Genomic DNA, 24,617 nt, shown 5'->3' with positions numbered 1-24,617 from the left:
TTTGCGTTAAGTTTACAGGCGAGAGCAACAAGGGTGATGTCGTGCTGGAGATCTGCTATAGACCACCAGACCAGGAGGATGAAGTAGACAAGGCTTTCTTTAGACCACTAACAGAAGTTTTCAGATCACAGGCCCTGGTTCTCATGGGGGACTTCAATCACCCTGACCTCTGCTGGGAGATCAATACAGCAGTGCACAGACAATCCAGGAAGTTTTTGGAGAGTGCTGGGGACAACTTCCCATTGCAAGTGCTGCAGAAACCAACTAGGGGCTGTGCTCCTCTTGACCTGCTGCTCACAAACAGGGAAGAATTGGTAGGGGAAGTAGAAGTGGGTGGCAACCTGGGCGGCAGTGACCATGAGATGGTCGAGCTCAGGATCCTGACAAAAGGAAGAAAGGAGAGCAGCAGAATACAGACCCTGGACTTCACAAAATCAGATTTTGACTCCCTCAGGGAACTGATGGGATCCCCTGGGAGGCTAATATGAGAGGAAAAGGAGTCCAGGAGAGCTGGCTGTATTTTAAAGAAGCCTTATTGAGGGCACAGGAACAAACCATCCCGATGTGCAGAAAGAAATCTTCAGTGAGCTTAAACACAAAAAGGAAGCTTGCAAGAAGTGGAAACTTGGACAGATGATTAGGGAGGAGTATAAAAATATTGCTTGAGTATGCAGAGGTGTAATCAGGAAGGCCAGACAAAGCACAACTGGAGCTGCAGCTAGCAAGGGATGTGAAGGGTAACAAGACGGGTTTCTACAGGTGTGTTAGCAACAAGAAGGGAAAGTGTGGGATCCTTACTAAATCGGGGAGGCAACCTAGTGACAGATGATGTGGAAAAAGCTGAAGTACTCAATGCTTCTTTTGCCTTGGTCTTCACAGACAAGGTCAGCTCCCAGACTGCTGTACTAGGCAGCACAGTATGGGGAGGAGGTGAGTAGCCCTCAGTGGTGAAAGGACAGGTTAAGGACTATTTAGAAAAGCTGGACATGCACAAGTCCAGGCAGCTGGATGCAACGCATGTGAGGTACTGAGGGAGTTGGCTAAGGTGACTGCAAAACCATTGGCCATTATCTTTGAAAACTCGACTGGGGGAGGCCCTGGACGATTGGAAAAAGGCAAATATAGTGCCCATCTTTAAAAAAGGGAAGGACGACAATCCAGGGAACTGCAGACCAGTCAGCCTCATTTCAGTCCCTGGAAAAATCATGGAGCAGGTCCTCAAGGAACCCATTTTGAAGCACTTGGAGGAGAGGAAGGTGATCAGGAAAAGTCAACATGGATTCACCAAGGGCAAGTCATGCCTGACCAACCTGATTGCCTTCTATGATGAGATAACTGGCTCTGTGGATATGGGGAAAGCGGTGGATGTGATATATCTTGACTTTAGTAAAGCTTTTGATACAGTCTTCCACAATATTCTTGCCAGCATGTTAAAAAAATATGGATTGGATGAATGGACTATAAGGTGGATAGAAAACTGGCTAGACTGTCGGGCTCAACGGATAGTGATCAACGGCTCAATGTCTAGTTGGCAGCCAGTATCAAGCGGAGAGCTTCAGAGGTCTGTCCTGTGGCTGGTTTTATTCAACATCTTCATTAATGATCTGGATGATGGGATGGATCACACTCTCAGCAAGTTTGCAGATGAACTAAGATGGGGGGAGAGATAGTTATGCTGGAGGGTAGGGATAGGGTCCAGAGTGACCTAGATAAATTGGAGGATTGGGCTAAAAGTAATTTGATAAGGTTCAACAAGGACAAGTGCAGAGTCTTGCACTTAGGACAGAAAAATCCCATGCACTGCTACAGGCTGGGAACTGACTGGCTAAGTGGCAGTTCTGCAGAAAAGAACCTGGGGATTACAGTGGACAAGAAGCTGGATATGAATCAACGGTGTGCCTTTGTTGCCAAGAAGGCTGACAGCAGACTGGGGTGCATTAGTAGGAGCATTGCCAGCAGATTGAGGGAAGTGATTATTCCCCTTTATTTGGCACTGATGAGGCCACATCTGGAGTACTGTGTCCAGTTTTGGGTCCCCACTACAGAAAGGATGTGGACAAATTGGAGAGAGTCCAGAGGAGGGCTACGAAAATGATTAGGAGCTGGGGCACATGTTTTGCGAAGAGAGGCTGAGAGAACTGGGCTTATTTAGTCTGCAGAAGAGAAGTGTGTGTGTGTGTGGGGGGGAATCTGATAGCAGCCTTCAACTATTTGAAGGAGTGTTCCAAAGACGATGGAGCTAGGTTGTTCTCAGGGGTGGCAGATGACAGAACAAGGAGCAATGGTCTCAAGTTGCAGTGGGGGGAGGTCTATGTTGGATATTAGGAAATACTATTTCACTGGGAGGCTGGTGAAGCACTGGAATGGGTTACCTAGGGAGGTGGTGGAATCTCCATCCTTATAAGTTTTTAAGGCCTGGGTTGGTCCTGCTTTGAGCAGCGGATTGGACTAGATGACCTCCTGAGGTCTCTTCCAACCCTAATCTTCTATGAACAGCAATACTAATTCTCACTAAACACACATGGTCTGGTATCCACACAGTTTAGTGAAAGCTGAAAGGTCTCTCTTACCTGGGAATGCATTGATATCAATGACTGCATGCTGGCCGGTCTGATTGTTAATGATAATGTCAATCCCAAAGAGGGAAACCCCCAGAGCCTGTCTCAGTGCCTTGGAGATCTCCCGGATGACGTCGTCATTTGGCCGTTCAAACACACCTTCGATTTTATCAAGCTACAGTGAAAAAGACAAAGAGAAACAACTGAGGGGTTCTGAACTGGGCTCTCTCTTTAGTATACATGTTGTTTTACAGAGCTTCCCATTCTATATCCTGTAGGATCCAACAAGAGCCACAAGAGCTTTTCTTGATTCAGCAAAGAGCCCTGTGGCACCTTATAGACTAACAGACGTTTTGGAGCATGAGCTTTCGTGGGTGAATACCCACTTCCTCAGATGCATGTCACAGCAAAGAGTCCTGTGGCACCCTATAGACTAACAGACGTTTTGGAACATGAGCTTTCGTGGGTGAATACCCACTTCATCAGATGCATGCATCTGATGAAGTGGGTATTCACCCATGAAAGCTCATGCTCCAAAACGTCTGTTAGTCTATAGGGTGCCACAGGACTCTTTGCTGCTTTTACAGATCCAGACTAACACGGCTACCCCTCTGATACTTTTTTTGATTCTGCATTCTATATACATTAAAAGTTAGGCTCTTCTATTGTACTCAGTGGGCCTGATTCTCTATTTGTTACACTGGTGTAACTCCATGGAAATCAGTGGATAAACACACCAGCACCCAACTAAATGGAGAATTGGGCCCAGTATCTTAAATATTAGACACATTTTAAAATCAAAAGAAAACTGCAGCCTCTACTCCAGCACTGCAGATATTCTGCTTCTCATCATGTACGTTCGATAAGCCAATCTAAAATTAAACCTGCCTTAAGGGACTGATTAAGGGGCTGACAAGAATGAGTTACTTAACAGATGGAGTTAAGTTGCCTCATTGCTGCGCTCAGTGTTTTGGGGCATTGCTCAGGGCAGTTTAATAAGGGAGGTCTGGGTTTGAAGTCTGGGTTATTTTAGAACTGTTTATTATTAAGAGTGACTCGGGGTATGGCTACACTTGCAGCTGTACAGCGCTGGGAGTTAAATCTGTCTTCGTACTGAGTAGCTGAGTAGGGAAAGCACTGCAGTCTGGTCACACTGACAGCTACCAGCGCACTGTTGTGGCCACATGTGCAGCATCTGCAGCAGCATTGGGAGCAGTGCATTCCCAGCGTTCAAGTGGCTGCAACGTGCTTTTCAAAAAAGGGGAGTGAGGTGGAGTGTGTCAGGGAGTGTGGGGGAGAGAGGGAGTGGGTTTTTGGAGCTGACACTCTGTCAGCAGCTGCCTTGCAAGTTCCGACCCGTTCACTGAAAGCAAATAGCCCTCTTTGTTTTTCTTCCTCACAGACCAGATAAGCAGCCTCCCAGAAACGGACCCGCCCCACACCACACAGCTTCTCTCCTCAAGCCCCTTCCTTCCCCTCTCTTCAAGCAAACACTAGCTGTGGGCGTTCCAAAGGGAGTTCATTACACAGCAAACAGGAGCTGTGTTTGTTTTTTTGATAAGCAGCTCCGGGAGCCCCGAGTTCACAACAAAACAAACAGAGGCATCACAACAAAACAAAGAGAGTTATCTTTACTTAAAAGCATTATGGGAAGCTTCCGGAGGTCAGTTACAGCATAGTAAGATTATTCCCTGTTTACACTGGCACCCCAGTGCAGCAGAAGCACTGTTCTCTTTATTCCTCTTGTCGAGGTGGAGTACAGGCAGCGCTGTAGCCAGGGAGATACAGCGCTGTATGTGCCTTGCCAGTGTGGACGGGGAGTGAGTTACAGTGCTGTAAACCCACCACCAGCGCTGCAACTCTCAAGTGTAGCCAAGGCCTCGGGTCACCTGTGAATGTGAAATTTAATCACACTCACTTCTTAGCCAAGAAGTTGAGCAATACAAATACCGTTTTGTGTACAGAACAGCTGTGTATATACCCAAAAACATGCTTAAACATACAGTCATCACAAAATTTAGCCACTGGAAGGGATTTGTAATTAGTTCAGTGACATGAATAATATTTAGCATGTCAGTTAGTGGGACATTGCAATTCTACATCTGGTCACTGTATTAAACTTTTGACTACAAACCAACTAGATTACATGAACCAGAGAAGAATCTGGAGACACGCTATGGGCTCAGTCCTGCAAGATTACTTTAGTGGGAGTTGAGAATGCTCAGCACCTTGCAGGAGCCACCTTTACCTTGGTTATTAACAGGGCTAGTCATAAATACAATAAAGGTGTGCTTGGAGTTAATGCACTCGGAGGATATAAATAAAGAGGTGTGGCCTACGGGTCAGAGCTCAGGAATGCTTACGTTCTGGGTGCATATCTTTAAGGTCTTGGGCAACTCACTTAACTTCTCTGCTTTGGGTTTTCAAATGGGGATACCACTCCCTTACCTCCAGGAGTGCTATAAGGATTCATTAAATCTTATACAATTCTCTGGAAATGAAAGGTACTAGAAATTACTATTCAGGACATTTCCTTTCCCCATCTGGACTGGCTTTCAGTTAAGGCAAAGCACAGCAAAGCAGCAGACAGACATGCAGCAGCATCTCTGCTCCCACAACAGAAAGGAGAAAAACCTTGTAAGGGCTATCAAATGAACAGGGAAACAGCTTTAAATTGTGCTGGTTCTAAGTAGCAAATAGATCTCGGTTTGGTATCTGGGAACTGACAGGGCACAATTCATGTACAAGAGTCACTATTCATTAATAGCTTCACAAGAAAAAGAATCGTTTTCTATCAATGTTAAAAAAAAAGAGCTGGATTACTTACTGCTGTTAAGACAGAGGAGGATTCTGGCTTCGACACATTGTGGCTGTTGAAAAATATTGATTCTCTATCTGAAATTAAAAGAAAAAGTTATAAATGAATTGATAATCGGATTTGAATTTTAAAAGGATTGGTTTATACTGTATGTAACACTAGGTGGCAGTGAAACCCCAGGGAATCTAATCCAGCTCAATGGCTGATAATATCCTCCACTCCGTCTTGGGGGGCATAGATTAGCATTCATGTTGCACTCCCTGTCAGTATCTAGCCCAAGCTGGGGAAGCTAATGATCCAACCAGTGGACCAAATTTGGTGATGAATCCTGGTCACGTGCCATCTGAGGCACATTGTGCATGTACTAAGATGACTCTGTAATGCAAAGTTTCCTCTTGCACATAGGCACCGGCCCATGGCAGGAAACCTAGCCCAAGACCCACACAGCTTCAAGATTTCAGGATGCAGATAAGGTAAATAAAACTCAGGTTGAGTATATTATATAGAACTGGTTTAATTTCTGCAGACAAATAAATCCCACTCATTAAAGAACGTTTTCTGTAAGTTAATGAAATAATTCCTAGGAAATTGTTAGGAATTAAAGTGACCATTCGACTGGAAATGTACAAGATTTCATTTACATGACAGATGAGAAAAGCAGATGATTTCACAGTTGGCACTAGATCCACCCAAGCAAGAGCAGGGGAGGTGTAAATTATACTGTCCTGTACCCAAGGTAGACCCCCATGGCCAGGAGAGCAAAATTCACCCCAGTGAGAAGTAAACAGGAAGGATCTTTAATCAGAAGACAACACAGCAGCCCTGCCGTGGAGGCTGCTCAGGGAATTGTATTACCACATTCTCTGGCCATGCACCCTCCCAGGCCAATTTATCCTCCTACAGGACCCCTCCAAGGGGGTGAGAGGGGTGGTGGTGGGGAGAAATGTTGTGGCAGCTTTCCATTATGACAACTTGTCCTCTTGGGTTTACCAGAGGACACTGCCATGGTATATATAAACCCAGACATGAATCTTGGACAACATCAAAGCAAACATAATGTTGAATGTGCAGGAGTATCACACACTTGCAGAATGATGTAGGATGAGTTTCTACTAGGCTGCTCCCTCCGCAGACTGGATCACAGCCACAGGCTCACTGCGCTTTATTATGGGAAAGATGCAGGAATCATGGGAGGCAAAACCAAAAGAATCTGTGACCTTTGGTAACATGTTAGAGAGCAGTAGCCAAGATCTGAGGCAGGTGGCCAGCTCTAGATTTTTAAGTGATCTGTGGCCTGATTTTCAGAGATGCTCAGCAGCTGCATCTCCCACAGAGATTGGATGCTCAACAGCTCTGAAAACCAGCCAGTGTGTACTGCTGTCCATAACTATGCACGTTCCTGAGAAGCATGGGCAGGTTAGAGCTGGACTTGGGCAAAGTTGGTGGGACATAAATACAAATCTGACTGAGCGAAGGCCAAATATCCCACGTTGGCTTTTTAAATAAAAGGAATGTCAAGATAAGTCCTGAGATATTGTTTCAAAGGGGACTGAACTCCTTCTAGCACTCCACGCCGATCAGAGGAAGGAATGCTAAGGAGCATGAAGAAGGGCAGGAGTAAAGAAGCAGCCCCAGAAGGAAAAGACACCTATCTGTTAAAAATCCTCATGACACGAATGACAAACGTCCCACAAGCTCTCTACTGAGGATGCTGCCAGGCCAGTTTTATTTGTCCTGTTCCAGTGCTAATCACTGAAGGAGGAAGTGCCGCTCAGGAGGCGGAGCCAAGGGGCAGAAATTCAAATATCCTGTCTATGCTTCTACTTCGTAAGACTTCACATATCTGCAACCAGCTACTGTAGACTCTTGAAACAGTCAGACCCGCTCAATCCCTTGCTCATAACATGTCCCTTGCCAGCAGCAGATTTTAGGCCAAGAAATCCAGACTTGGAATCCAGGGATTCATTGAAACCAGTCTGCAAATTTCATTTTTACATGGGATTCAAAATAATGTTAAAACTTTAGACTAATAAGCTAATGGCTGCATCTAAGGCACTGTCCTTCATAAAGATGCCTTAAAATTAGCTGATACTTCAGTACATTTCCCTAATGCTAATTTCTCACACCAGCTGATAAACATATCACTATTTCACTCATACTAGGCCCACTAAAGATTTTCTGTTTCCAATAATCCACTGAATGTAGTTTCTCAATTCCTCAGGCTTCACAACAGAAAGTTGCTCTTCTTCCAAAAAGGAAATTGCAGCAGGCTCAATTAATACCCTTGAAATGGTCTCTGTTGATTTATAACTGTACCTGTTGATAACTAAAGGTGGACCACTAGCCCAGCAGCTCCACTCTGCTTATCGCCAAAATAGTTGCCAACTAGAATCAAATGAAAATGATCAACTGTATTTCCCCTGAGAATGTCAAGAACTAGCCTTTACATGAAAAAACCAAGAGGCTCCTGCATGGGAGAACTCGACTGCTCTTACTTTAAACACAAACAAAAAACGAACACGGTAAAGACAGGGACAGGAAGTCCCAAAATGACGGAATCCAGGAATTTCCCTCTATCTTGCAATTATAACTCAAGAGCAAATGACAAATGAACCTATTGAGTGTTTAGAGAGTTTCTAGTAAAGGAGCTTTCGCCACTTCCACAATGACATAAAACACAGTTTTTAACAGGTAAGATTCAGGTTAATTTCACATAAACATTTACTATAAGAACCCTATTCACATGTATTCCAGAGCAGATGAGTTATCTCCCTTCCTGTTGAAATAATACAGAGGAGGAAATACAGCATGTAAAAAGCAGATGTTTTAATTTTAGCAGCCTATTCAAAAACATTTTTCATTCAGGATCTCTGCTGCCAAGGGCCTCTGAGCTCATGCTAGCAGTTAAGCTGGCGCACACGGGCACTTTACCTGAAATGCCTGCCGAGAAGTTCTTTAAAGATGGTCTTTTTACCACAGTATAGGATTCCCCGACCACAAACACTTTATACAGCGCAGCATTGTGATTGATGAAGCTCTGAATCACGCAGGGGGGCTGGATGGCCTTCAGGCCTTCCTGGTTGAATATGATTGCCATCTGAAACACAAAATGCAAATAATTTTCCACAAGGATTTGGGCTTTCATTTATTCACATTTTTCTGTTGTCTGGCTGAAATATGTGATCTGGGAAAAATCTATCCAGGGATAATAACCAAGTGCAAATCCCTTCTCAGCAGCTAGTTTCTCTTTATTACATTTACTGCTGCAAACCAAGCGCAAATCCCTTCTCAGCAGCTAGCTTCTCTTTTATTACATTTACTGCTGCAATAAGCCTAAGTCCCTGAGGGTGTTATCAGCATGGCTTTCAGATGCACACATCATCATTTTAAATTAAGATTCTTTTAAACATGTACAATGGCATTTCATCTTTGTTAGTTATGTAACATTCCCAATTTCATTTTTAATTTAAAATCAATAAAACATCTGAGTGACAGAACCTGGAAAATACCCATCAGATTATACAGGGAATCAGAGATATGAAGAAATAGATGCATTAGGTCATCCTGACCCTCTTTGCCAATGAAAGTTGCTCCCTACAGTTCTTTTTTTGGTTTGATCCAGGTTTAAATCTCGCAAGCAATTGGGGTTTCTGCCACTTCACTGAGAGATTCTTTCAGAGTCTAACCGCCCTCTCTGTTAGGCAATGCTCAGCCAACACTTGCCTTGGCTCAGTTTCATCCCATCACCCACAGTGTACAGCCCCCTTAAATGAATGACACAGGGACTGGAAGAAATATGCCACAGAGAAAGTCATTTAGGGGCTCAACGATGAACAGCGGATGGCTCAAACCTAGCCCATATAAGATGGAAGGGATGCTGACGGGTAAAATGAAACACTCTGAAGAGCCAGCAGAATCCACATCACATGATACACAGTTCCACGATTGGGCACCCTGATTAAGTCACTGGCCAGAAATGCTTATTCACACCTTTAATTAGCTTGAAGACTATGCCCTCTCTTTGAGGGCAAAGACCCAGCTGCAGTGATCCATGATCTTGTCACTTTGAAGAGGGACTACTAATTTTCCTATTGAGTTCAAATTGGTCCAGAACAATGCCCAGAGAGTTTAAGTGATTTGTCCTAGGTCACAATGGCAGAGTTCAGGACACAGCTTATGAGCCCTGACTCTGAATCCCTCTCAAAGATAGACATTTCTCTCCATAAACTCTACCTCTTTTCTTGCTTTCTACAATTAACTGGATCTCAGTAAAGTCAGGTTAACCGGAGGGATTTTACAAATTGCATACCATGGAACACTTTCTATCTCCTCTATGTGTACCTGTCAGTTTGATTTATGTTGTACTCTTAGTTTGCAGAGCTTTTTCTGAATTCATGTTAGCTTTCTAGTTTGTTCCTGTATAATAAGATGATAAATATTTCAACAAAAAGTAATACTTTTAGTCAAATAAGCAATGGGATGACTATATATTTATGACTAAAGGTCTCTAGCTAGCTGCTTATTATTCTGTTCTCTTCTATATCTGGCAGACCATATGAGATCACATAATTTTCTGCATGCATACACCATCAGGAGATTCTCTAACGTTTTCTGAGTGCAAGTCAATGCATGCAGCCAATGCCTATTTGCAACTGATTTTTTTTTACTCTATCATTATTCTACTAGATGCTATCTATTTGGCAGCACATATCCAATATACACATGTTAATAACCTGTGCAAGCCGGCTTCTGTAATTAAGCTGGATGGGGCCTCTAGACACGACCCCAATACTGTACACAGAGGTTAAGCATCTTGCCTAAGGCCACAGAGAGGACAAGTGAACTACAGTTAGTTGCTTCCAGTCCTGTGCTCAAGTCACTGGACATGCTGCTTTCACATCAGGAGCTTTCAACAAATACAACATTCCATGTTTCTCAAGCAGCCATTCTCCACATGTGGCTATTATAGGACAGACTGCTGTCTGACAGTAAATGAGCCCTAATACCACCCCTGGGGGAACATGGCAACTTCAACAATGGTTCTGCTCCAGACGGACTGAAGTGTCATGCAGGACCTCAGGCATCGCTGAGGTCACCAACCTGTGCAGTAATAATCAGCTCCCATGAAAAGCCACAGAAGTACAACTCTATTCAAGCATCATATCTTGCAGATGTTCAAGCAGAAAACTTAAATAAGTCAGTACTTTTCATAAGAACTGCAAGGAGGGGCCCATCACGGTAACGAAAGTCCATGCTAACTCATTAGGCACTGAAAGCTTTGTGTTACAGAGTTACAGGAGAACCAGCAGCAGGGTCACAGGATTCTGATTTCCAAAAGAACAGTACCTGAAAAATTGAGTGGCCAGCAGCTTTCAGTCAATCCCTTAATTAATCTCCCAAGGGACCTATATGCCTTGTCTTTATAAAAGAGGACGCATGGTCCACTGAAAAATAAGGATTTCTTTAACAGTGAATATTGGTCACTCCTCATTTTACCAGCAGGTATCCTGTTCCTTTAGATCTGCATTTCACTCCAGGGCCCTTCATTCTCGAAGGTGCTGCAGTAACGCACAGATTTTAGGAGGAGTTGGGAAACTTGGATGTGGCCATAGATAAGTTGTGAATGAAATAACAAAAGAATGAATGAAAGAAAATACGTATTTACAGGGAGTAGGGCCTGGATTCTCACACTGGGATTTGAGGAGGAGGGAGGCAAGAAAGCAACAGGAGAATAAGCTGAAATAGGGTTTGTCGACCTCTGCTCCCAAGATTCTGGAAAAGGTGGAGGTGCTTCACCTCAGGCTCCCTATATTTATGGCCAGCTAAATACACAGGAGATTCACTTACATCAGGAATAGTCATTTCAGTTGTGGCCACCTCCCTGAAAGGACAGGGAAGGAGATGCTTCTCCCAGCCCAATCCTTTCCACTCTCCCTTCCCACCTCATGAAGAGAACTGAGCCTATGTGTAGCTCTGTCCCTACGTGCTTCTCCCTTCTCCTTCCCCCTGCCATGAAGAGGAGTACGAGAGGGCTGCTCCTCCTCACTCATCTTCTCCCCATGCCCATCTCACTGAAGAGAAGATACTGGGCAGTCCTTCTACCTGGAAACGGAGGATCAAAGGCTCAACATTTCAGAACCAATTCTCACCATCAGCACTACACAATGGAGCTGAGAGACGGGGGGTGAGCGGGGAGAAGATCCAATTGGCCTGATCTCCCACCAAAGGGCAGATTGAAGAAGGAAGGCCTCACAAGCCCAGCTCTTGCCTCACTCTGTTGCTAGAGATAGAACTGCTGCTCAAGGGCGATAAGCCCTATTTAAACTGAGCCCAAGTAACCTTACAAAAGGTATCTGAAGTAAGGAAATGTAAGGGGGGAGGGGAAGTAGTTTGGGGGATAACAATCATTCTATTATTGCACAGTAGAGCTCCCAACCAACCCATTAGCAGTCAGGAGGGGATAAAGCTGACTGAAGCCCTAGAAGTCTTTTACTCACCTCATGAGAGTTGGTTCCATGGGCCACTCTGGTTTTACAAACTGTGTAAATGAAGGGGGAAAAAAAAAAAGGAAGAGAGAGTGAATGAGCAAAACGGGCCACACACAACTCTTTGTACCGCCTGTTCCCAACCCATATAGCAGTTCACAAGGGTAAGACCTCAGTGGTACCAGGTAGACTTGCTAGAGCTCGCCGTCTCAGCTCTATGTGCTGTCCATTGCCATGGAGTTTGGACTGCTCCAGACCCATGTCTCTTAACTGCTATTCTGGAACTGGAGTGATACGCACTGGGTTAGAGCACACAGGACACAGGAGAAGGAGGCAGCACTGAGCAGGGCTCAGCACAGAAGCTGATCATTCAGGGGGGAAGGTAGCACACGGCACCAGTTACAAATGCCTGAAATAGTGCCAGTGTTCATAACTCTCGTGATTTCTTTGTGAGTTACTTGATTTCAGCCAGGGCTCAAGTCAGCCTGGCAATCATGTGAACAGCTCCAGTTCTCTTGTGCAAACCCACTCTGCATGGCTGCCTTCCCCACTTGCCTGCTGTTTTCTGGGGAAGAGCAGCCAGCCAGGACTGTGCATAAAGCAGGAAGAGCTCTGTCTCCCTTTCTTCACCAGCCCACTCCATTCTCACACAAGGGAGCAGAAAGTGCTCTCGGCAGTTCACAGCAGCTCCACTCCCTTCTTCCCTCTGTCCAGCTGTGAACAGTGGGTCAGCCTGCTTTCTGCTTCCCCTCTCCACCCCTACAACACCAGGCTTGACTAGGGGGAAGGGGAGGAACCAGCTGCAGTTACCCCCCAGACCTGGAAGAGCAGGGTGAAGAACCCAGGAGCTGCAGGAGCAGCACAGGTTAGGCTAGAAGGATGGAATTGATGTGATAGGCAGCTGCGAGGGCAGAACTGATGTGGGAGCTCGGGGGGCAGGATTGATTTGAGGGATGGGGCAGAATTAATTGCTGGCTAGGGTGTGGAAGCTCCTACAGAGAGAGTGGACAACACTAAGCATCACCACACATACACACTGGGGATGGGCAGGTGGAGAAAAAATAATAATCAAAAGACAGACAAAAAAACCCACAACATAATCTCTCTCTAAAAAACTCATGGGGTTTTTTTTGTTTTTTTTGGGGAGGTGGGGTGGGGAGGGGCGGGGGGGGAAGGTCTGACTTCTGGCTGTTGAACCTTGGGATTGGCAAAATTGCAGTTCGAGTGGCTGAGAACCACTGCTGTGCAGTTTGACCACCTCTGTGCTGCAGAACCAGACTGCTGCTAGCCAGTCTATAATGTGAATGACCTGGGGTGTCGAAATCATTCAGTTGGCTATAGGGTGTTGCTTCACAGGATAACTTCATGAGACCTGCATTTCGGTGAGAAGAGGGCAGCCAGGCAATACAACAATTGTTTTACCCCAGTAACTTACAAAGTACTGCAGCTTAAGGGTTTGTCTACAATGGCACTTCATCGGCAAAACTTTTATCGTTCAGGGGTGTTAAAGAACACACACTTCGGAACAACAACATTTTTTACCAACGAAAAGTGCCAGTGTGAACAGTGCTTTCTCAGCAGGAGCACTGTCCTGCTGACAAAGCCGCTGCCACTCATGGGGGGTGGAAGTTTTGTGTTGGCAGGTGAGCTCTCTCGGCCAACAAACAGCAGCTATGCTGCATGCCTTTTAGTGGCACAGCTGTGTCGCTAAAAGCCTCATAATGTAGCCATAGCCTAATACAGGAGGCTGAGACCCAGAGCAGACACCACTTCCGTTCATTTTACACTGACGGGATCAAATGAGGAAAGGAATAAAAAAAGTCTCAGTGTGGATGTGTGTTACAGTTGAAAAATCAGCTTACTGCAGCTGCCTGAGACTGCAGAACTCAAACCTGCCTTACACTATTTATTATTATTTTTTTTAATTTCCTGGCATTTAAAAGGCACATTTTCCATCTGGATTTTGGGGTAGGGGAAAAAATGATTCTCTTGAGCAAAAATAGCGAGCATGGCTGGTGGGAACAATCTCCTGAGGAGGTTCAAGACAACAGTATAAATGTTAGAACTATGAGCATTTCCCAGGAACGTAGTTTTGTTTATTGCAGTGCAGTGTTTGAGGTAGAGAACATCCATCGGAAGCTCTTCAGAAGTTTGTGGGGAGAGATAGTCTACATACCAACTGTTCAGTTTAACGGTGCTAATTATAGAAAGGTTCTAGTGTCCCTGATGAAGAAACATGCAGTTCTACATTGGTTACAGTGCTCTTAAAGGACGAAAATTCAGAATATGTGATAAAAAGCCTGTTTACATACTGAATGGGAATGTTAGTCCATTCTTCTCTATGACCTGCAAGGTGTCTTCTCCACAGGTGCTTGTCAGCTCCATAAAGGGTGGTGAACAGATCCTCTCATCTGCAAGACAAAAAGAGGAGTCAAATGGAAATCTGGGGCTTTTTCCTCCCAGTTCAGGTCATTACCGGCTCTCTCCACAGTAGCTGTTTTCTTTCCTAGTTATTCCACTAAGGGTACGTCTTCACTACCCGCCGTATCGGTGGGTAGCAATCGATTGCTCGTGGATCGATATATCGCGTCTCATCTAGATGCGATATATCGATCCCCGAACGCGCTTATATCGATTCCGTAACTCCACCAACCCGAATGGAATTGCGGAATCGACAGGGGGACTCGCGGACATCGATCCCATGCCATGAGGATGGTGAGTAATTCGATCTTAAATACTTCGACTTCAGTTACATTATTCCTCTCACCACTGGCAAGAGGCTGGCACAGCCTCCGAGCCGTGAGCAAGCACTGAGCAGTGCTGCAGGGAATCCAGGATAAAATATGTCCCAGAATCATTCAGCCTGGGATCAGGACTTGAACTCTGCATTTCAGGGCTGTTCTACCCAATTCATATCACCCTACTTGAAAGGGACACCACACTCAGGTAACAGGGTTGAGTGTGTGGATAGGAGCTAGGGACAATATGGAAGTAAGAGCCTGGGTTAAGTCTGCAGTGAAGATCGACCCTTTGAATTAAAGGTTTTGTGTGTGGCTAGAAGTTGATCTGGGGCAACACTCAAGTTATAACTTGTTACCTTTGCATTAAAGACAAACCCGAAGTTAAGTACTGCTAATTAGGAGTGTTAAAAAACAAAAACAAACCACAACCAAACAAAAAGTGACAATAAAGAGTAGAGATCAACAGCAATAATGAAGGCTTCACTTGCCTCTAAATATCAGCTGGAGACCAACACAGGAGGAGGAGGAGAAAGATAATTGTTACCAGTTCGTCTCTCAGAAATAATTTACATTTTTGGATCAACCAGAAATTTGGCTTGGCAGTAAGTGAAACTAACTTGTAATCATTACTATTTATCTTTGTTATTGTGATAGCTCAGAGCTTTGTTGAGCTCTCGGTCATAGGCCCTGTACAAACAGAATAAAAGGACATTTTCTGTCCTCAAGAATGTATAGTCTAAAAGATGAGCATGGTAATTCTTAGTATTTACATGTTGCTTTACATCTGGAAATTTCTTTACAAACATTGACTAAATTAATCCTCCTACTCCTTTGAGGATAGGTATAACATTACCATCATCTTACAAATGGGAAAAATTAAGCATTAAAGCCAACAGAGAGAGTGGGCATTGGAGCTGGGATTATACTTCAGGAGTTCCTGGTTTATAGTTCTCACCATTAAACCATGCTGTTATCATAAAAAGTTTTCGCCTGCAAAAATCAAGCGTCTATTTTCATGTAGCCTGTATAAGAAGATTGATGTTTTGAGGTCAATTTCTAAAAGTCATAGCAAAACTTCCCACACTTCAAAGCTTTCAGCTCATTGCTATGAAAACAGAAAACAGCATCCAAAAGTGACAGGTACTGTAATATTTACAAGCTTCTGCCAGAGCAAAGTTTCTTAACTTGGATTAATTTGAGGAATCAGATTTAGTTTATGGACACATGGGAACAACTTTGTCTTCGGCAGTTTTCCCACCCATATGCCTGAAGCTCACAAATAACTCTTGCCTTCAGTGAGTATATTCAAAAGGACATAGGATTCTATCGCACTTCCTTCCATTTATTTCCCATGCTAATTAACAATTGATACTGGTACACTGCAGTGTTCTTGCCAGTCACATGACATGTGGAGAGGGGGCAAGACAGAAGTCCTTATAATTTCTTTGACTTCAGTGTTTAAAAGAACCAGCTGGATCAACACAGAATGAAAGAGGAAATGAAAACTGTTGGAACTTCAGAGTGGTCCTGATGCTTCTAAGTTGCTGACTTGGATGACAGTAAACCTCCAACCCTACCCACACCACCATCAAGGGCAGGATTCTTGCCTGCTGAATTCATTGAAGCAGACCTATAACTCAGTGGGAAAGCACTTTCCCCCACAAGCTTACGATCCCAGCCTGGCCTAAAGCACAGAAACCTGCTTCTCAGAATTAACTGCACACATTGCAGATTCTAAAAGTGCTTCTTCTCTTCCCAAAAACACAGCTGCTAGTCACCAATTACTGTTCTTTCTGGGGCTGCACAAATGCGCCGCACCGTTCTGATGAATGCATCCTGCTTTCTCCACTTGGCCTCTGTTATCAGAGGGAAAGCAGGCTCCACACAGCTGCTCAGCATCAGAACCCATGTGAGACAGTATGCAAATTGAGTGTTTGATGGCTGATCTCGATCCTGGTTCTCACCAGCTTGAAACTGAGAGACCCAGTTATGTCATATAACCCAAACCCTGTGTAAACAAGCATCCCAAGGTGGATTTAACCCATTGTGGCAATGCATTCCAGAATCAGGCATTATTGGATGCTGTCACTGTTTCTCAGTCAAAAAATGGTTTCTGGTTGCCATAGGAAACCACCATCAAGGGGGACAACAATGGCCATAACAAGAACTGGTCTAGAGATTAGAGCAGAGGAATGAAAGTCAGGAATCCTGTGTTCTATTCCTGGCCCTGCCACGGAGTCACTCTGTGACAATGGGGCCTTATTTGCTCCTATCTGTAAACAAGGGGATAATATTTATTTGCATTACTCACAGAGGTCTACTGAGGACTAAGTAATTATGTTTTTAAAGTGCTTTGAAATCTTCTAATAGACGATGCCACCTCCCCAGTACACACACCTACCTCACCTCTTCTAGAGCAGCGTTAGTTCTGTATGTCTAATAGAAGTAAAAAGTAGTTATGTTACACTTATTTTTGTCAGGAAAGGAGTAGATATAACTCAGTACACACAGATAACAGGAGATGGTGCCACTTTTACACAGTCACTTTTCATTAGAGCTTCACTTTAAAATTTGATTGCCAAAGAATGTTTTTCAATGGCAGATCGGGGGAGGATTCCATGTTCACCCTTTCCCAGTGGGTAAATTCAAGTGATTTTTCTGAATGCCAGCCCTGAGTACTCAGCTTTGGATTTTAAAGTCAAAGTGGGATCCTTCTGCCTCCGATCATGCATAAAGATTCAATTATCAGAACTATGGCTAGTCAGGAAATGATATGTATTTGCTTCACATTTAAAAAAAAATCAAAATTTTCCATTTTTTCTCCAACAAAAACCATTTGTTTTGGTGGTTTTCAAAAGGCAAACAATTTTCAGCTTTATATTTTCATCTGCACACTGAAAATTTTAAAAGAAATGAAAATGTTTATGGAAAAAAAGGATATTTTTCATCAAAAGAAATATTGCAAGGAAAAATGTCAACCAGCTCTGATCAGACTATAAGGAAGAGCATTGGTCATCCAACAGAAATACTGATGGTTTTGAAGGACAGTATAATTTTTTGTCCTCTGCTACTGAACAAATGGCAGGGTCCCAGAGCTCAGGCTCCAGCCCAAGCATGGAAGTCTACACAGCAATGAAACAGCCCCGCAGCCCAAGCCCTGAGAGCCCAAGTCGGCTGGCACAGCCCAGCCCTGGGTGTCTAGTTGTTGTGTAGACATATGTCCCATTTCCCAGCTCCATCCATGCACGTCACCATGGTTTATGGATGACTTACAATAACTGAAGCAAGAGGGAGCAGAGCTGTTAAATAAGGAGTGAGCATTTCTAAATGTTCATTTTTCTTACTACAAAACTAAACAATATTTACTGGCTTCAATATCTACAGAATAGTGTTAAGCACTAACCACTGACTGCTGGGGAACTACAATCTAGCATTCTTTTCTCCTGGAAATCCTCAGGGCTAATTTATTTATAATAATGATCAAAGAAAAAGGTAATTAATTCAATCCCTGATAAACATAATTGTTAACAATATCTTTCCCTAGCATTTACTAAAGCAAGGAAATCAGTGAAGAGATCTCTTTAAAAATCTAAGGAATGCCATGATGCAAGAGACTCATTAAGTTCTTAAGCCTTATTTTTACTCACTCTGAACTGGACATTACAGAAGGTTCTTTTGTTTGTTTTTAGTACAATGGCAGCCTATGGCAGAGACCTGAATTTGGAAACACAGCCAGGATACCACTTGGCCAGATCAGAGACCCCAGGTGTGTATCTGTCAACTTAAAACAAACAAAGAAAAACAAACAGAGCATGAAAAAGAATACTATTGTGGATCGAACCTGAGAGGCTCACCTGCACTATATCTAAAGGAGGAGACAGACAGTCTTGCATCCAATCCAGTGCTGGAAATAGTTTTAGAATTTTTGTCGTTGCTATTCGAAACAGCCTCACCATTAAATCAGAGCTGAAATGTCAACGTGCCTTCTTGTTCTCTCCCCACTTTGTCCTTATTTTTCATTTCATGTCTTGATATGTCTTCTGCAGCATCTGCTTTTGCTCAGACTATATTTTCTCTACCCACCCCCCTTCCTCTTTCTCTTCAAGACTCTGCTCTGACAGGGCTGCTTCCCTCTCCCACCCCATTTTTTTTATTTTGTTCTCTCTCCCCCCCGTCCCCCTCCTTCTTTCCCTTCTCTGTCCCAGTTTCTTTTCATCCTTATTTCTTTTCCTTCCACTGCTTTCTCAACCTGCGGCCCATGTGACAGCACACAGCTTTGGTACACGTGACATCGTCAGGGCCATGCAGGTAGTATATATATTGTGTGGATGCAACTCATATAACACACAGAGAGCTGCATAAGCGGCCCACAATGGTAAATAGATTGAGAACCACTGCTTGACCCCACCCTTCCCACTTTGGATGCAGGCCAGACTCAAGGTTATGCTCACCCAAATGTAGGTGATAAGTGTGTTTGCAAAAGCAGGTGGCATATACGAACAGGCACTAAGTGACGATGTAGCACTCTATGGCACTGCTGCACCTGGAATCTGACATTCAGTTCTGGGCATCACTTTCTCAGGAAGATAGAAAAATTGGAGGTAGTTCGCGCAGAAGCCAAAAAATGATCAGGGAGCTGGAGAAACTGACCTATGAAGAAAGAGTAAAAGAATAACTTGGCCAAGCAACAAATAAGAGGAGTGGAGGGGAGATAGAGAACCGGAGGGGTATAAACACCAAGAAGGGAATTATTCTGGGTGACATGCAAGGATCCTGCTACAAGCAATGAAATGCAATTAATAAAAAAGAAAAATTCAGATTGAATATTGGTCTGGACATTTTTTTTTTCTGGCAGTGAGATGTGGTGGAAGTCTCAAGGCTTGGAACTATAAAAATTACACTGGACAAAGCACCAGATGATATATTGTAGAGGACAGGGCTGGCAGAGAGAAGGTAATAGATGAACTAATAAGTCATTTCCCTCTCTAACTTCTATGATCCTTAAGATTTGTGAAGCAAAGTATCAACATGTGAAAAAAAAAAATTCAGCAGAATCCAAATATTGTAGACGTAAGATGATGGCAAAGTGGATACAGACACACACTTTTCCAGAGAAGAATTCTGCTCTGAAGTTCTCACTACCCATTCTCTCCATTTGTGTGGAGCAACTATTTCTGGAAGCAACATGAGTCCCGCCCATCAATCACGTCTAGAAAAGTCAAGCTAGGATGAGAACAATTAACATCCCTCGGGCCATGGCTGTAGAGCCTTCTGAAGCTTTCAGTAAAGTATCTTTTAACAGAGAAGAACAGCTTTCTACCAGGGGGAGCCTCCAGCAAAAACACTGAAAGCTTCATCATGGCCATACAAGGTGCAACCAAGTGGCTTTATGTATCCCAATCCAAGTACAAAAAAGGATTAGTTCTCCTTCTAAAGCCCAGGGATTTCCTATCAAGGTACTGCAAAGCCTGTGACTGGAAATAACACACTGGGACACCACCACCACTAACGCTCAGGACTCCAGCATCCAGATCCACAGTCACAACAGTTTCCCTTAAATCTTCACTGCCGAGTGATTAAAGAACAGAATAGAGAACCAGGAGACCTGTGTTCTAGTTCCAGCAACACTACTGCTTCACTGTTCAACTGGCTAAATAACTTCATTTAGCTGTGCCTCAGATTTCCCATCTGTACAATGAGGAGAATACTAACCTCACATGGGTGTTGTGAACCTTAACTAGAAAGGGCTCCTGAAACTCTGAGCTACTTAGATCAAAGGCACTATGGAAATGCAAATCATTACTAAGGTTATTATAGCAAATGAACACACTGCCCAGTGTTTATCTGTGAATTTTAGCTGCCAAAAACTAATCCCTACAGATCCATCAGAAAGACTAAATCTGTAACACAACTCTGAGAGCCAAACTGTTTATTTACAGAATCCACTTTTCTGAAAGAGCTAGGTGCTGCTTATTTACGATCTTTTCTTCTAGCTAGTTATCAAGATGGCAACAGCTTCCCTGTGAGACTCTACATTTGGCTGTAGAAGCTGTGAGGACTGCTTTGAAGAAATAGAGTGGGTTACTTCTGTATGATAAAATACACACAATATACAATAAAGAGAACGCTCCTGAAGTCTTGGCCTTCTTTGTAAACAATCATTACAATAAATAGGCAATTTCCATAACTCAGTACCACTGGTTCAGTTTATCCACTCTCAAAGGCTCCCAAAGCAAAAGTAACAATCACAAGAGATTTGTTAGAAGGAACAACAGTTCTCAATCCTCAATCTTTACCAGAGAAAAGCCCTTCTTTAAATGGACAGAATACTTGGCCCTGTGACTTCAGTAAGCTTAAACCTGGAGTTTTCCAGTAAGCTGCATTTCATTATCACTTTCACAGACTGACACAACTGTACTCCACTCCCACAGGGCTATGAAGGACGTGCAGCTATTGATCTAGTCAGTGCCACATGTCATTGTCCTGATGCACCACATGGAGGAAACATGAACTTCAACAAACTCTTCCCCCTCCCCGGACGTTCACTTTCAACTGTGAAAAAAAAATCTAGCAGATTTCCTTTGTTAGTAGCCAGTTCACTTTTAGGTTGAGGGTTTCTCATTTTAAACCACCAAGGGTATGTCTACATGGCAATTAAATACTTGTGGCTGGCCCGTCCCAGGGGCAGTTGGGCTTGGGCTGTGAAATTGCGGTGCAGATGTTCAGGCTGGGTGGGATACTGGGCTCTAGAATTCTCCCCCTTCCCAGGGTCTCAGAGCTTGGGCTCCCGCCCAAGACAAAACACCTAAACTGCAATTTAACAGCCCTGTAGCCTGAGCCCCACAGCAGGTGTTTAATTACAGTGTAGACATAGGCTATATGGTAGTCTCTTCATCATTCAGAATACCTGGAATTATTATATAATTACTATAGTTACAGCCATAGTTAAATTTGAAAACCAGCTTTCATCAGAACACCCCCTTTTGCAGTTGCTCACAGCTTTCTCAAATGGAATTTTTATGTAAATTTTTTTGAATACTAAGAAAGGGAGAAATCACTTCAACAACAGTCAAAGTAAAACTCAAAATTAAGATATCAAAATTAGTAAAACAGGCAGGAGGAAGGAGAAGAAAATCTTAATATTGGGTAGAGCTTTGATACGGCAACTAATAAACATGTTACACATCTAAATGCAAGAAAAACTAGAAGCTTGGATCTCAACATGAGATGTAAGATGTTAATTAACACTATCAACTAAAAAGACAGAAGGAGAAGATGAAAAGCATCAACCATAATATGTAGTTAATATCACAAAGAAGAAAGATGGGTGGCAGGTCTTGTTAATGTAGCTTTAAGGCCTTCCATAGGTCAATTTATAATTGTGTATTTCTGTATAATAGGAATTTTATCTCAAGTTGCAAAACAAGTTTTATAAGATTTCTGCTATAAAAATGGACCTGATAATAAATACAAATTTCAAAGTCACACCTATCTATTCAGCCATTTTTGAGCAGTGTTAAAAAATACTCCGAAAATCTCATATTTGTTCCATAAATTCCACTTAGTATTTCTATGCATGCACAACTCAACATCAGCAGAACAGATTTTATTCAAACATACCTTGGTTTGTAATAGTACTGAGGCTTAAAAATCAAGTCAAGTCTTAAGATCGGTATGGTCGGCACCTTACTGCAAGGCTACGTAAGAAATTCTAGATTATATTATAAATACATTATTAATTAATACAATGAATTAAGGAGGATATTGGCTGAATTCATTCTATGATGCAACTCCACTGAAGGCAAGAGAGTTACACTAAGGCTGAATTTGGTGCCATAATTCAAAGACACTAGAGGACAGAGTTATACTTAGCTTTGTGGGTTGGATTCCCCAACTTTCAAACTATTACTGCTACAATTTTGCATGGAGTATCTACATGTAACTGAAAACCCACATTAGCATGAGTCTCTACCTATAATTAATGGGCATTATTTGGATCCTCTGAATAATAGTAGGAAAGCTAAAACGCATACCTGAACGTAAAGACAACAGGATTATAAACTCATAATAATATATAAACCTACTATAACTATCACAGTTCAGGGCTGTCAAAAATGGTTTTAGAACACGGCAAATTCAAGTTAAACTTGGGGGCTGGAGTAGGAGACACTTAAGGGAAAACAGAGCTGGCAAGAAAGGAAAGTCAGCACTACCACCCTTTGGTACAACTTTCCCTGTCATCATTGCCCACTGACTTCTCCAATACTGAAGATAAAACTCTCTCAAAAAACTGTGGTCTAAAGGATCCTGCCAACAAATCCATAAAAATGTTTATCCCACTCTGCAACCCACAATGCCCAAATAGCTCTTTTTTAGGGCATTTCCCAGTTACAGAGCAGAAATATAGGTTTCTACTCTTGTACATCTTGTTGCAGGCAACTTCCTCCACCTCCTTCTCCTGCATGGTTAGAATGATTAGATTCCAAGATGTCAAATGTTTCATGCAATTCTGTTTTGGAATTTTGCTCCTGATTAAAAACGAGTATGTCTATCTCACATATAAACACTCCCGTTTAAAACAGATAAAAGTTCTGCAAACAAACTTTCTGCTTACTCACTGTGATTCAGCTTCACAAGCATTGGAATTGGACCAGTACTGCCATAGACATGTCTGGAATTAAGATATGCCATGGGGTGAACACACATTGGTCTCTAGAACCTGATAGAGCAATCCCACAGAAACATAAAAGGTGAGAAGTGATCTGACTCATTCAGGAGACAGATCACAGGAAATGCTGAGAGAAGCATTAGTGTCAGACATTGGGCAGACTTATTTTTCCAGCGATGAAAGAGAACAGAATGGCAACACACCACCTCACACATGTGAAAGAGAGCAGAATGATGGTGGGTTTTAGAGTTCAAAAAAAAGTTATATTAAAGTAGAAGCTTCAAAATATCTCGGTATTTTTGGGGTAAGTTTACATTTTTCTGATGATCCCCCAAATCAGCTCTGATTATTAGGCAAATACAAGGGATTTTGGTCACATGACCAAGCTGCTGAAAACTCTATGCCATCCTTCTCAATTGCTTTTTACAAGTCTTATGGTAGCATAGGGTTGCCAGGTGTCCAGTTTTTGACTGGAATGCTCGGTCAAAAAGGGACCCTGACAGCTCTGGTCAGCACTTCTGACCGGGCCATTAAAATTGGAAAAAGTCCAGTGGAGGGCAACAAAAATTATTAGGGGGCTGGAGCACATGACTTATGAGGAGAGGCTGAGAGAACTGAGATTATTTAGTCTGCAGAAGAGAAGACTGAGGTGAGATTTGATAGCTGTTTCAACTACTTGAAAGGGGTTCCAAAGAGGATGGATCTAGACGGTTCTCAGTGGTACCAGATAACAGAACAAGGAGTAATGGTCTCAAGTTGCAGTGGGGGAAGTTTAGGTTGGATATTAGGAAAAAACCTTTCACTGGGAGAATGACGACGCACTAGAATGTCTTACCTAGGGAGGTGGTGGAATCTCTTTCCTTAGAGGTTTTTAAGGTCAGGTTTGAGAAAGCCCTGGCTGGGATGATTTAGTTGGGGATTGGTCCTGCTTTGAGCAGGGCGTTGGACTAGACCTCTGAGGTCCCTTCCAACCCTGATAGTCTATGATTTTAAGTCCAATCAGCGGTGCTAAGGCAGGCTAGTCCCTAGCTGTCCTGGCACTGCGCTGTGCCCCAGAAGCAGACAGCAGGTCTGGCTCCTAGGTGGGGGGGCTATGGGGCTCCGCGTGCTGCCCCCACCCCGAGCACTGGTTCCGCACTCCCATTGGCTGGGAACTGCTATGCTGGTGCCTTCGGGCAAGAGCAGCATGCAGAGATCCCTGGCCCCCCTATCTAGAAGCTGGACCTGCTGGCCACTTGGCACAGCATGATGCCAGGACAGGTAGGGAGCCTGCCTTAACCCAGATGCAACACTGACTGAGAGCCACTCGAGGTAAGCCCGCACCCCAACCCCGAGCCTCAATGCCGA

General features: G+C 43.4%; 1 protein-coding gene and 1 long non-coding RNA gene across 12 annotated transcripts in view; one reads left to right on the top strand and one right to left on the bottom strand.

The window, feature by feature from the left end:
- The window catches only part of ITPK1 (inositol-tetrakisphosphate 1-kinase), a 244,742-nt gene that overhangs the window by 12,405 nt on the left and 207,720 nt on the right, over positions 1-24,617 (bottom strand). For 5 of the 11 annotated variants that reach the window (XR_003999941.1, XM_030558874.1, XM_030558873.1 and 2 more), the window contains 5 exons: positions 14,174-14,272; positions 11,874-11,914; positions 8,308-8,473; positions 5,386-5,453; positions 2,571-2,733 (listed from right to left, as the gene is read on the bottom strand). Coding sequence is in view for 10 of the 11 variants with exons in the window: in XM_030558874.1 (XP_030414734.1) it covers positions 2,571-2,733; positions 5,386-5,453; positions 8,308-8,473; positions 11,874-11,914; positions 14,174-14,272 (537 nt within the window). In the remaining variant the exon portion in view is untranslated. Of the gene's footprint in view, positions 1-2,570; positions 2,734-5,385; positions 5,454-8,307; positions 8,474-11,873; positions 11,915-14,173; positions 14,273-15,090; positions 15,104-15,557; positions 15,576-16,380; positions 16,600-18,316; positions 18,384-19,053; positions 19,336-23,220; positions 23,309-24,617 lie in introns of those variants that run through there. The other 6 variants (XM_030558878.1, XM_030558879.1, XM_030558882.1 and 3 more) reach the window with 6 other exon arrangements.
- On the top strand, positions 5,461-22,077 carry LOC115649832. The gene is made up of 3 exons (XR_003999942.1): positions 5,461-5,849; positions 18,292-18,368; positions 19,458-22,077. It is a non-coding gene; the product is annotated as an uncharacterized LOC115649832 (long non-coding RNA).

The sequence above is a fragment of the Gopherus evgoodei genome, chromosome 4 (assembly GCF_007399415.2).
Source record: "Gopherus evgoodei ecotype Sinaloan lineage chromosome 4, rGopEvg1_v1.p, whole genome shotgun sequence".
NCBI classification, from domain to species: Eukaryota; Metazoa; Chordata; order Testudines; family Testudinidae; genus Gopherus; species Gopherus evgoodei.
Note: the sequence above shows the minus strand (reverse complement) of the source record. Positions and strands in the feature narration are given on the sequence as shown.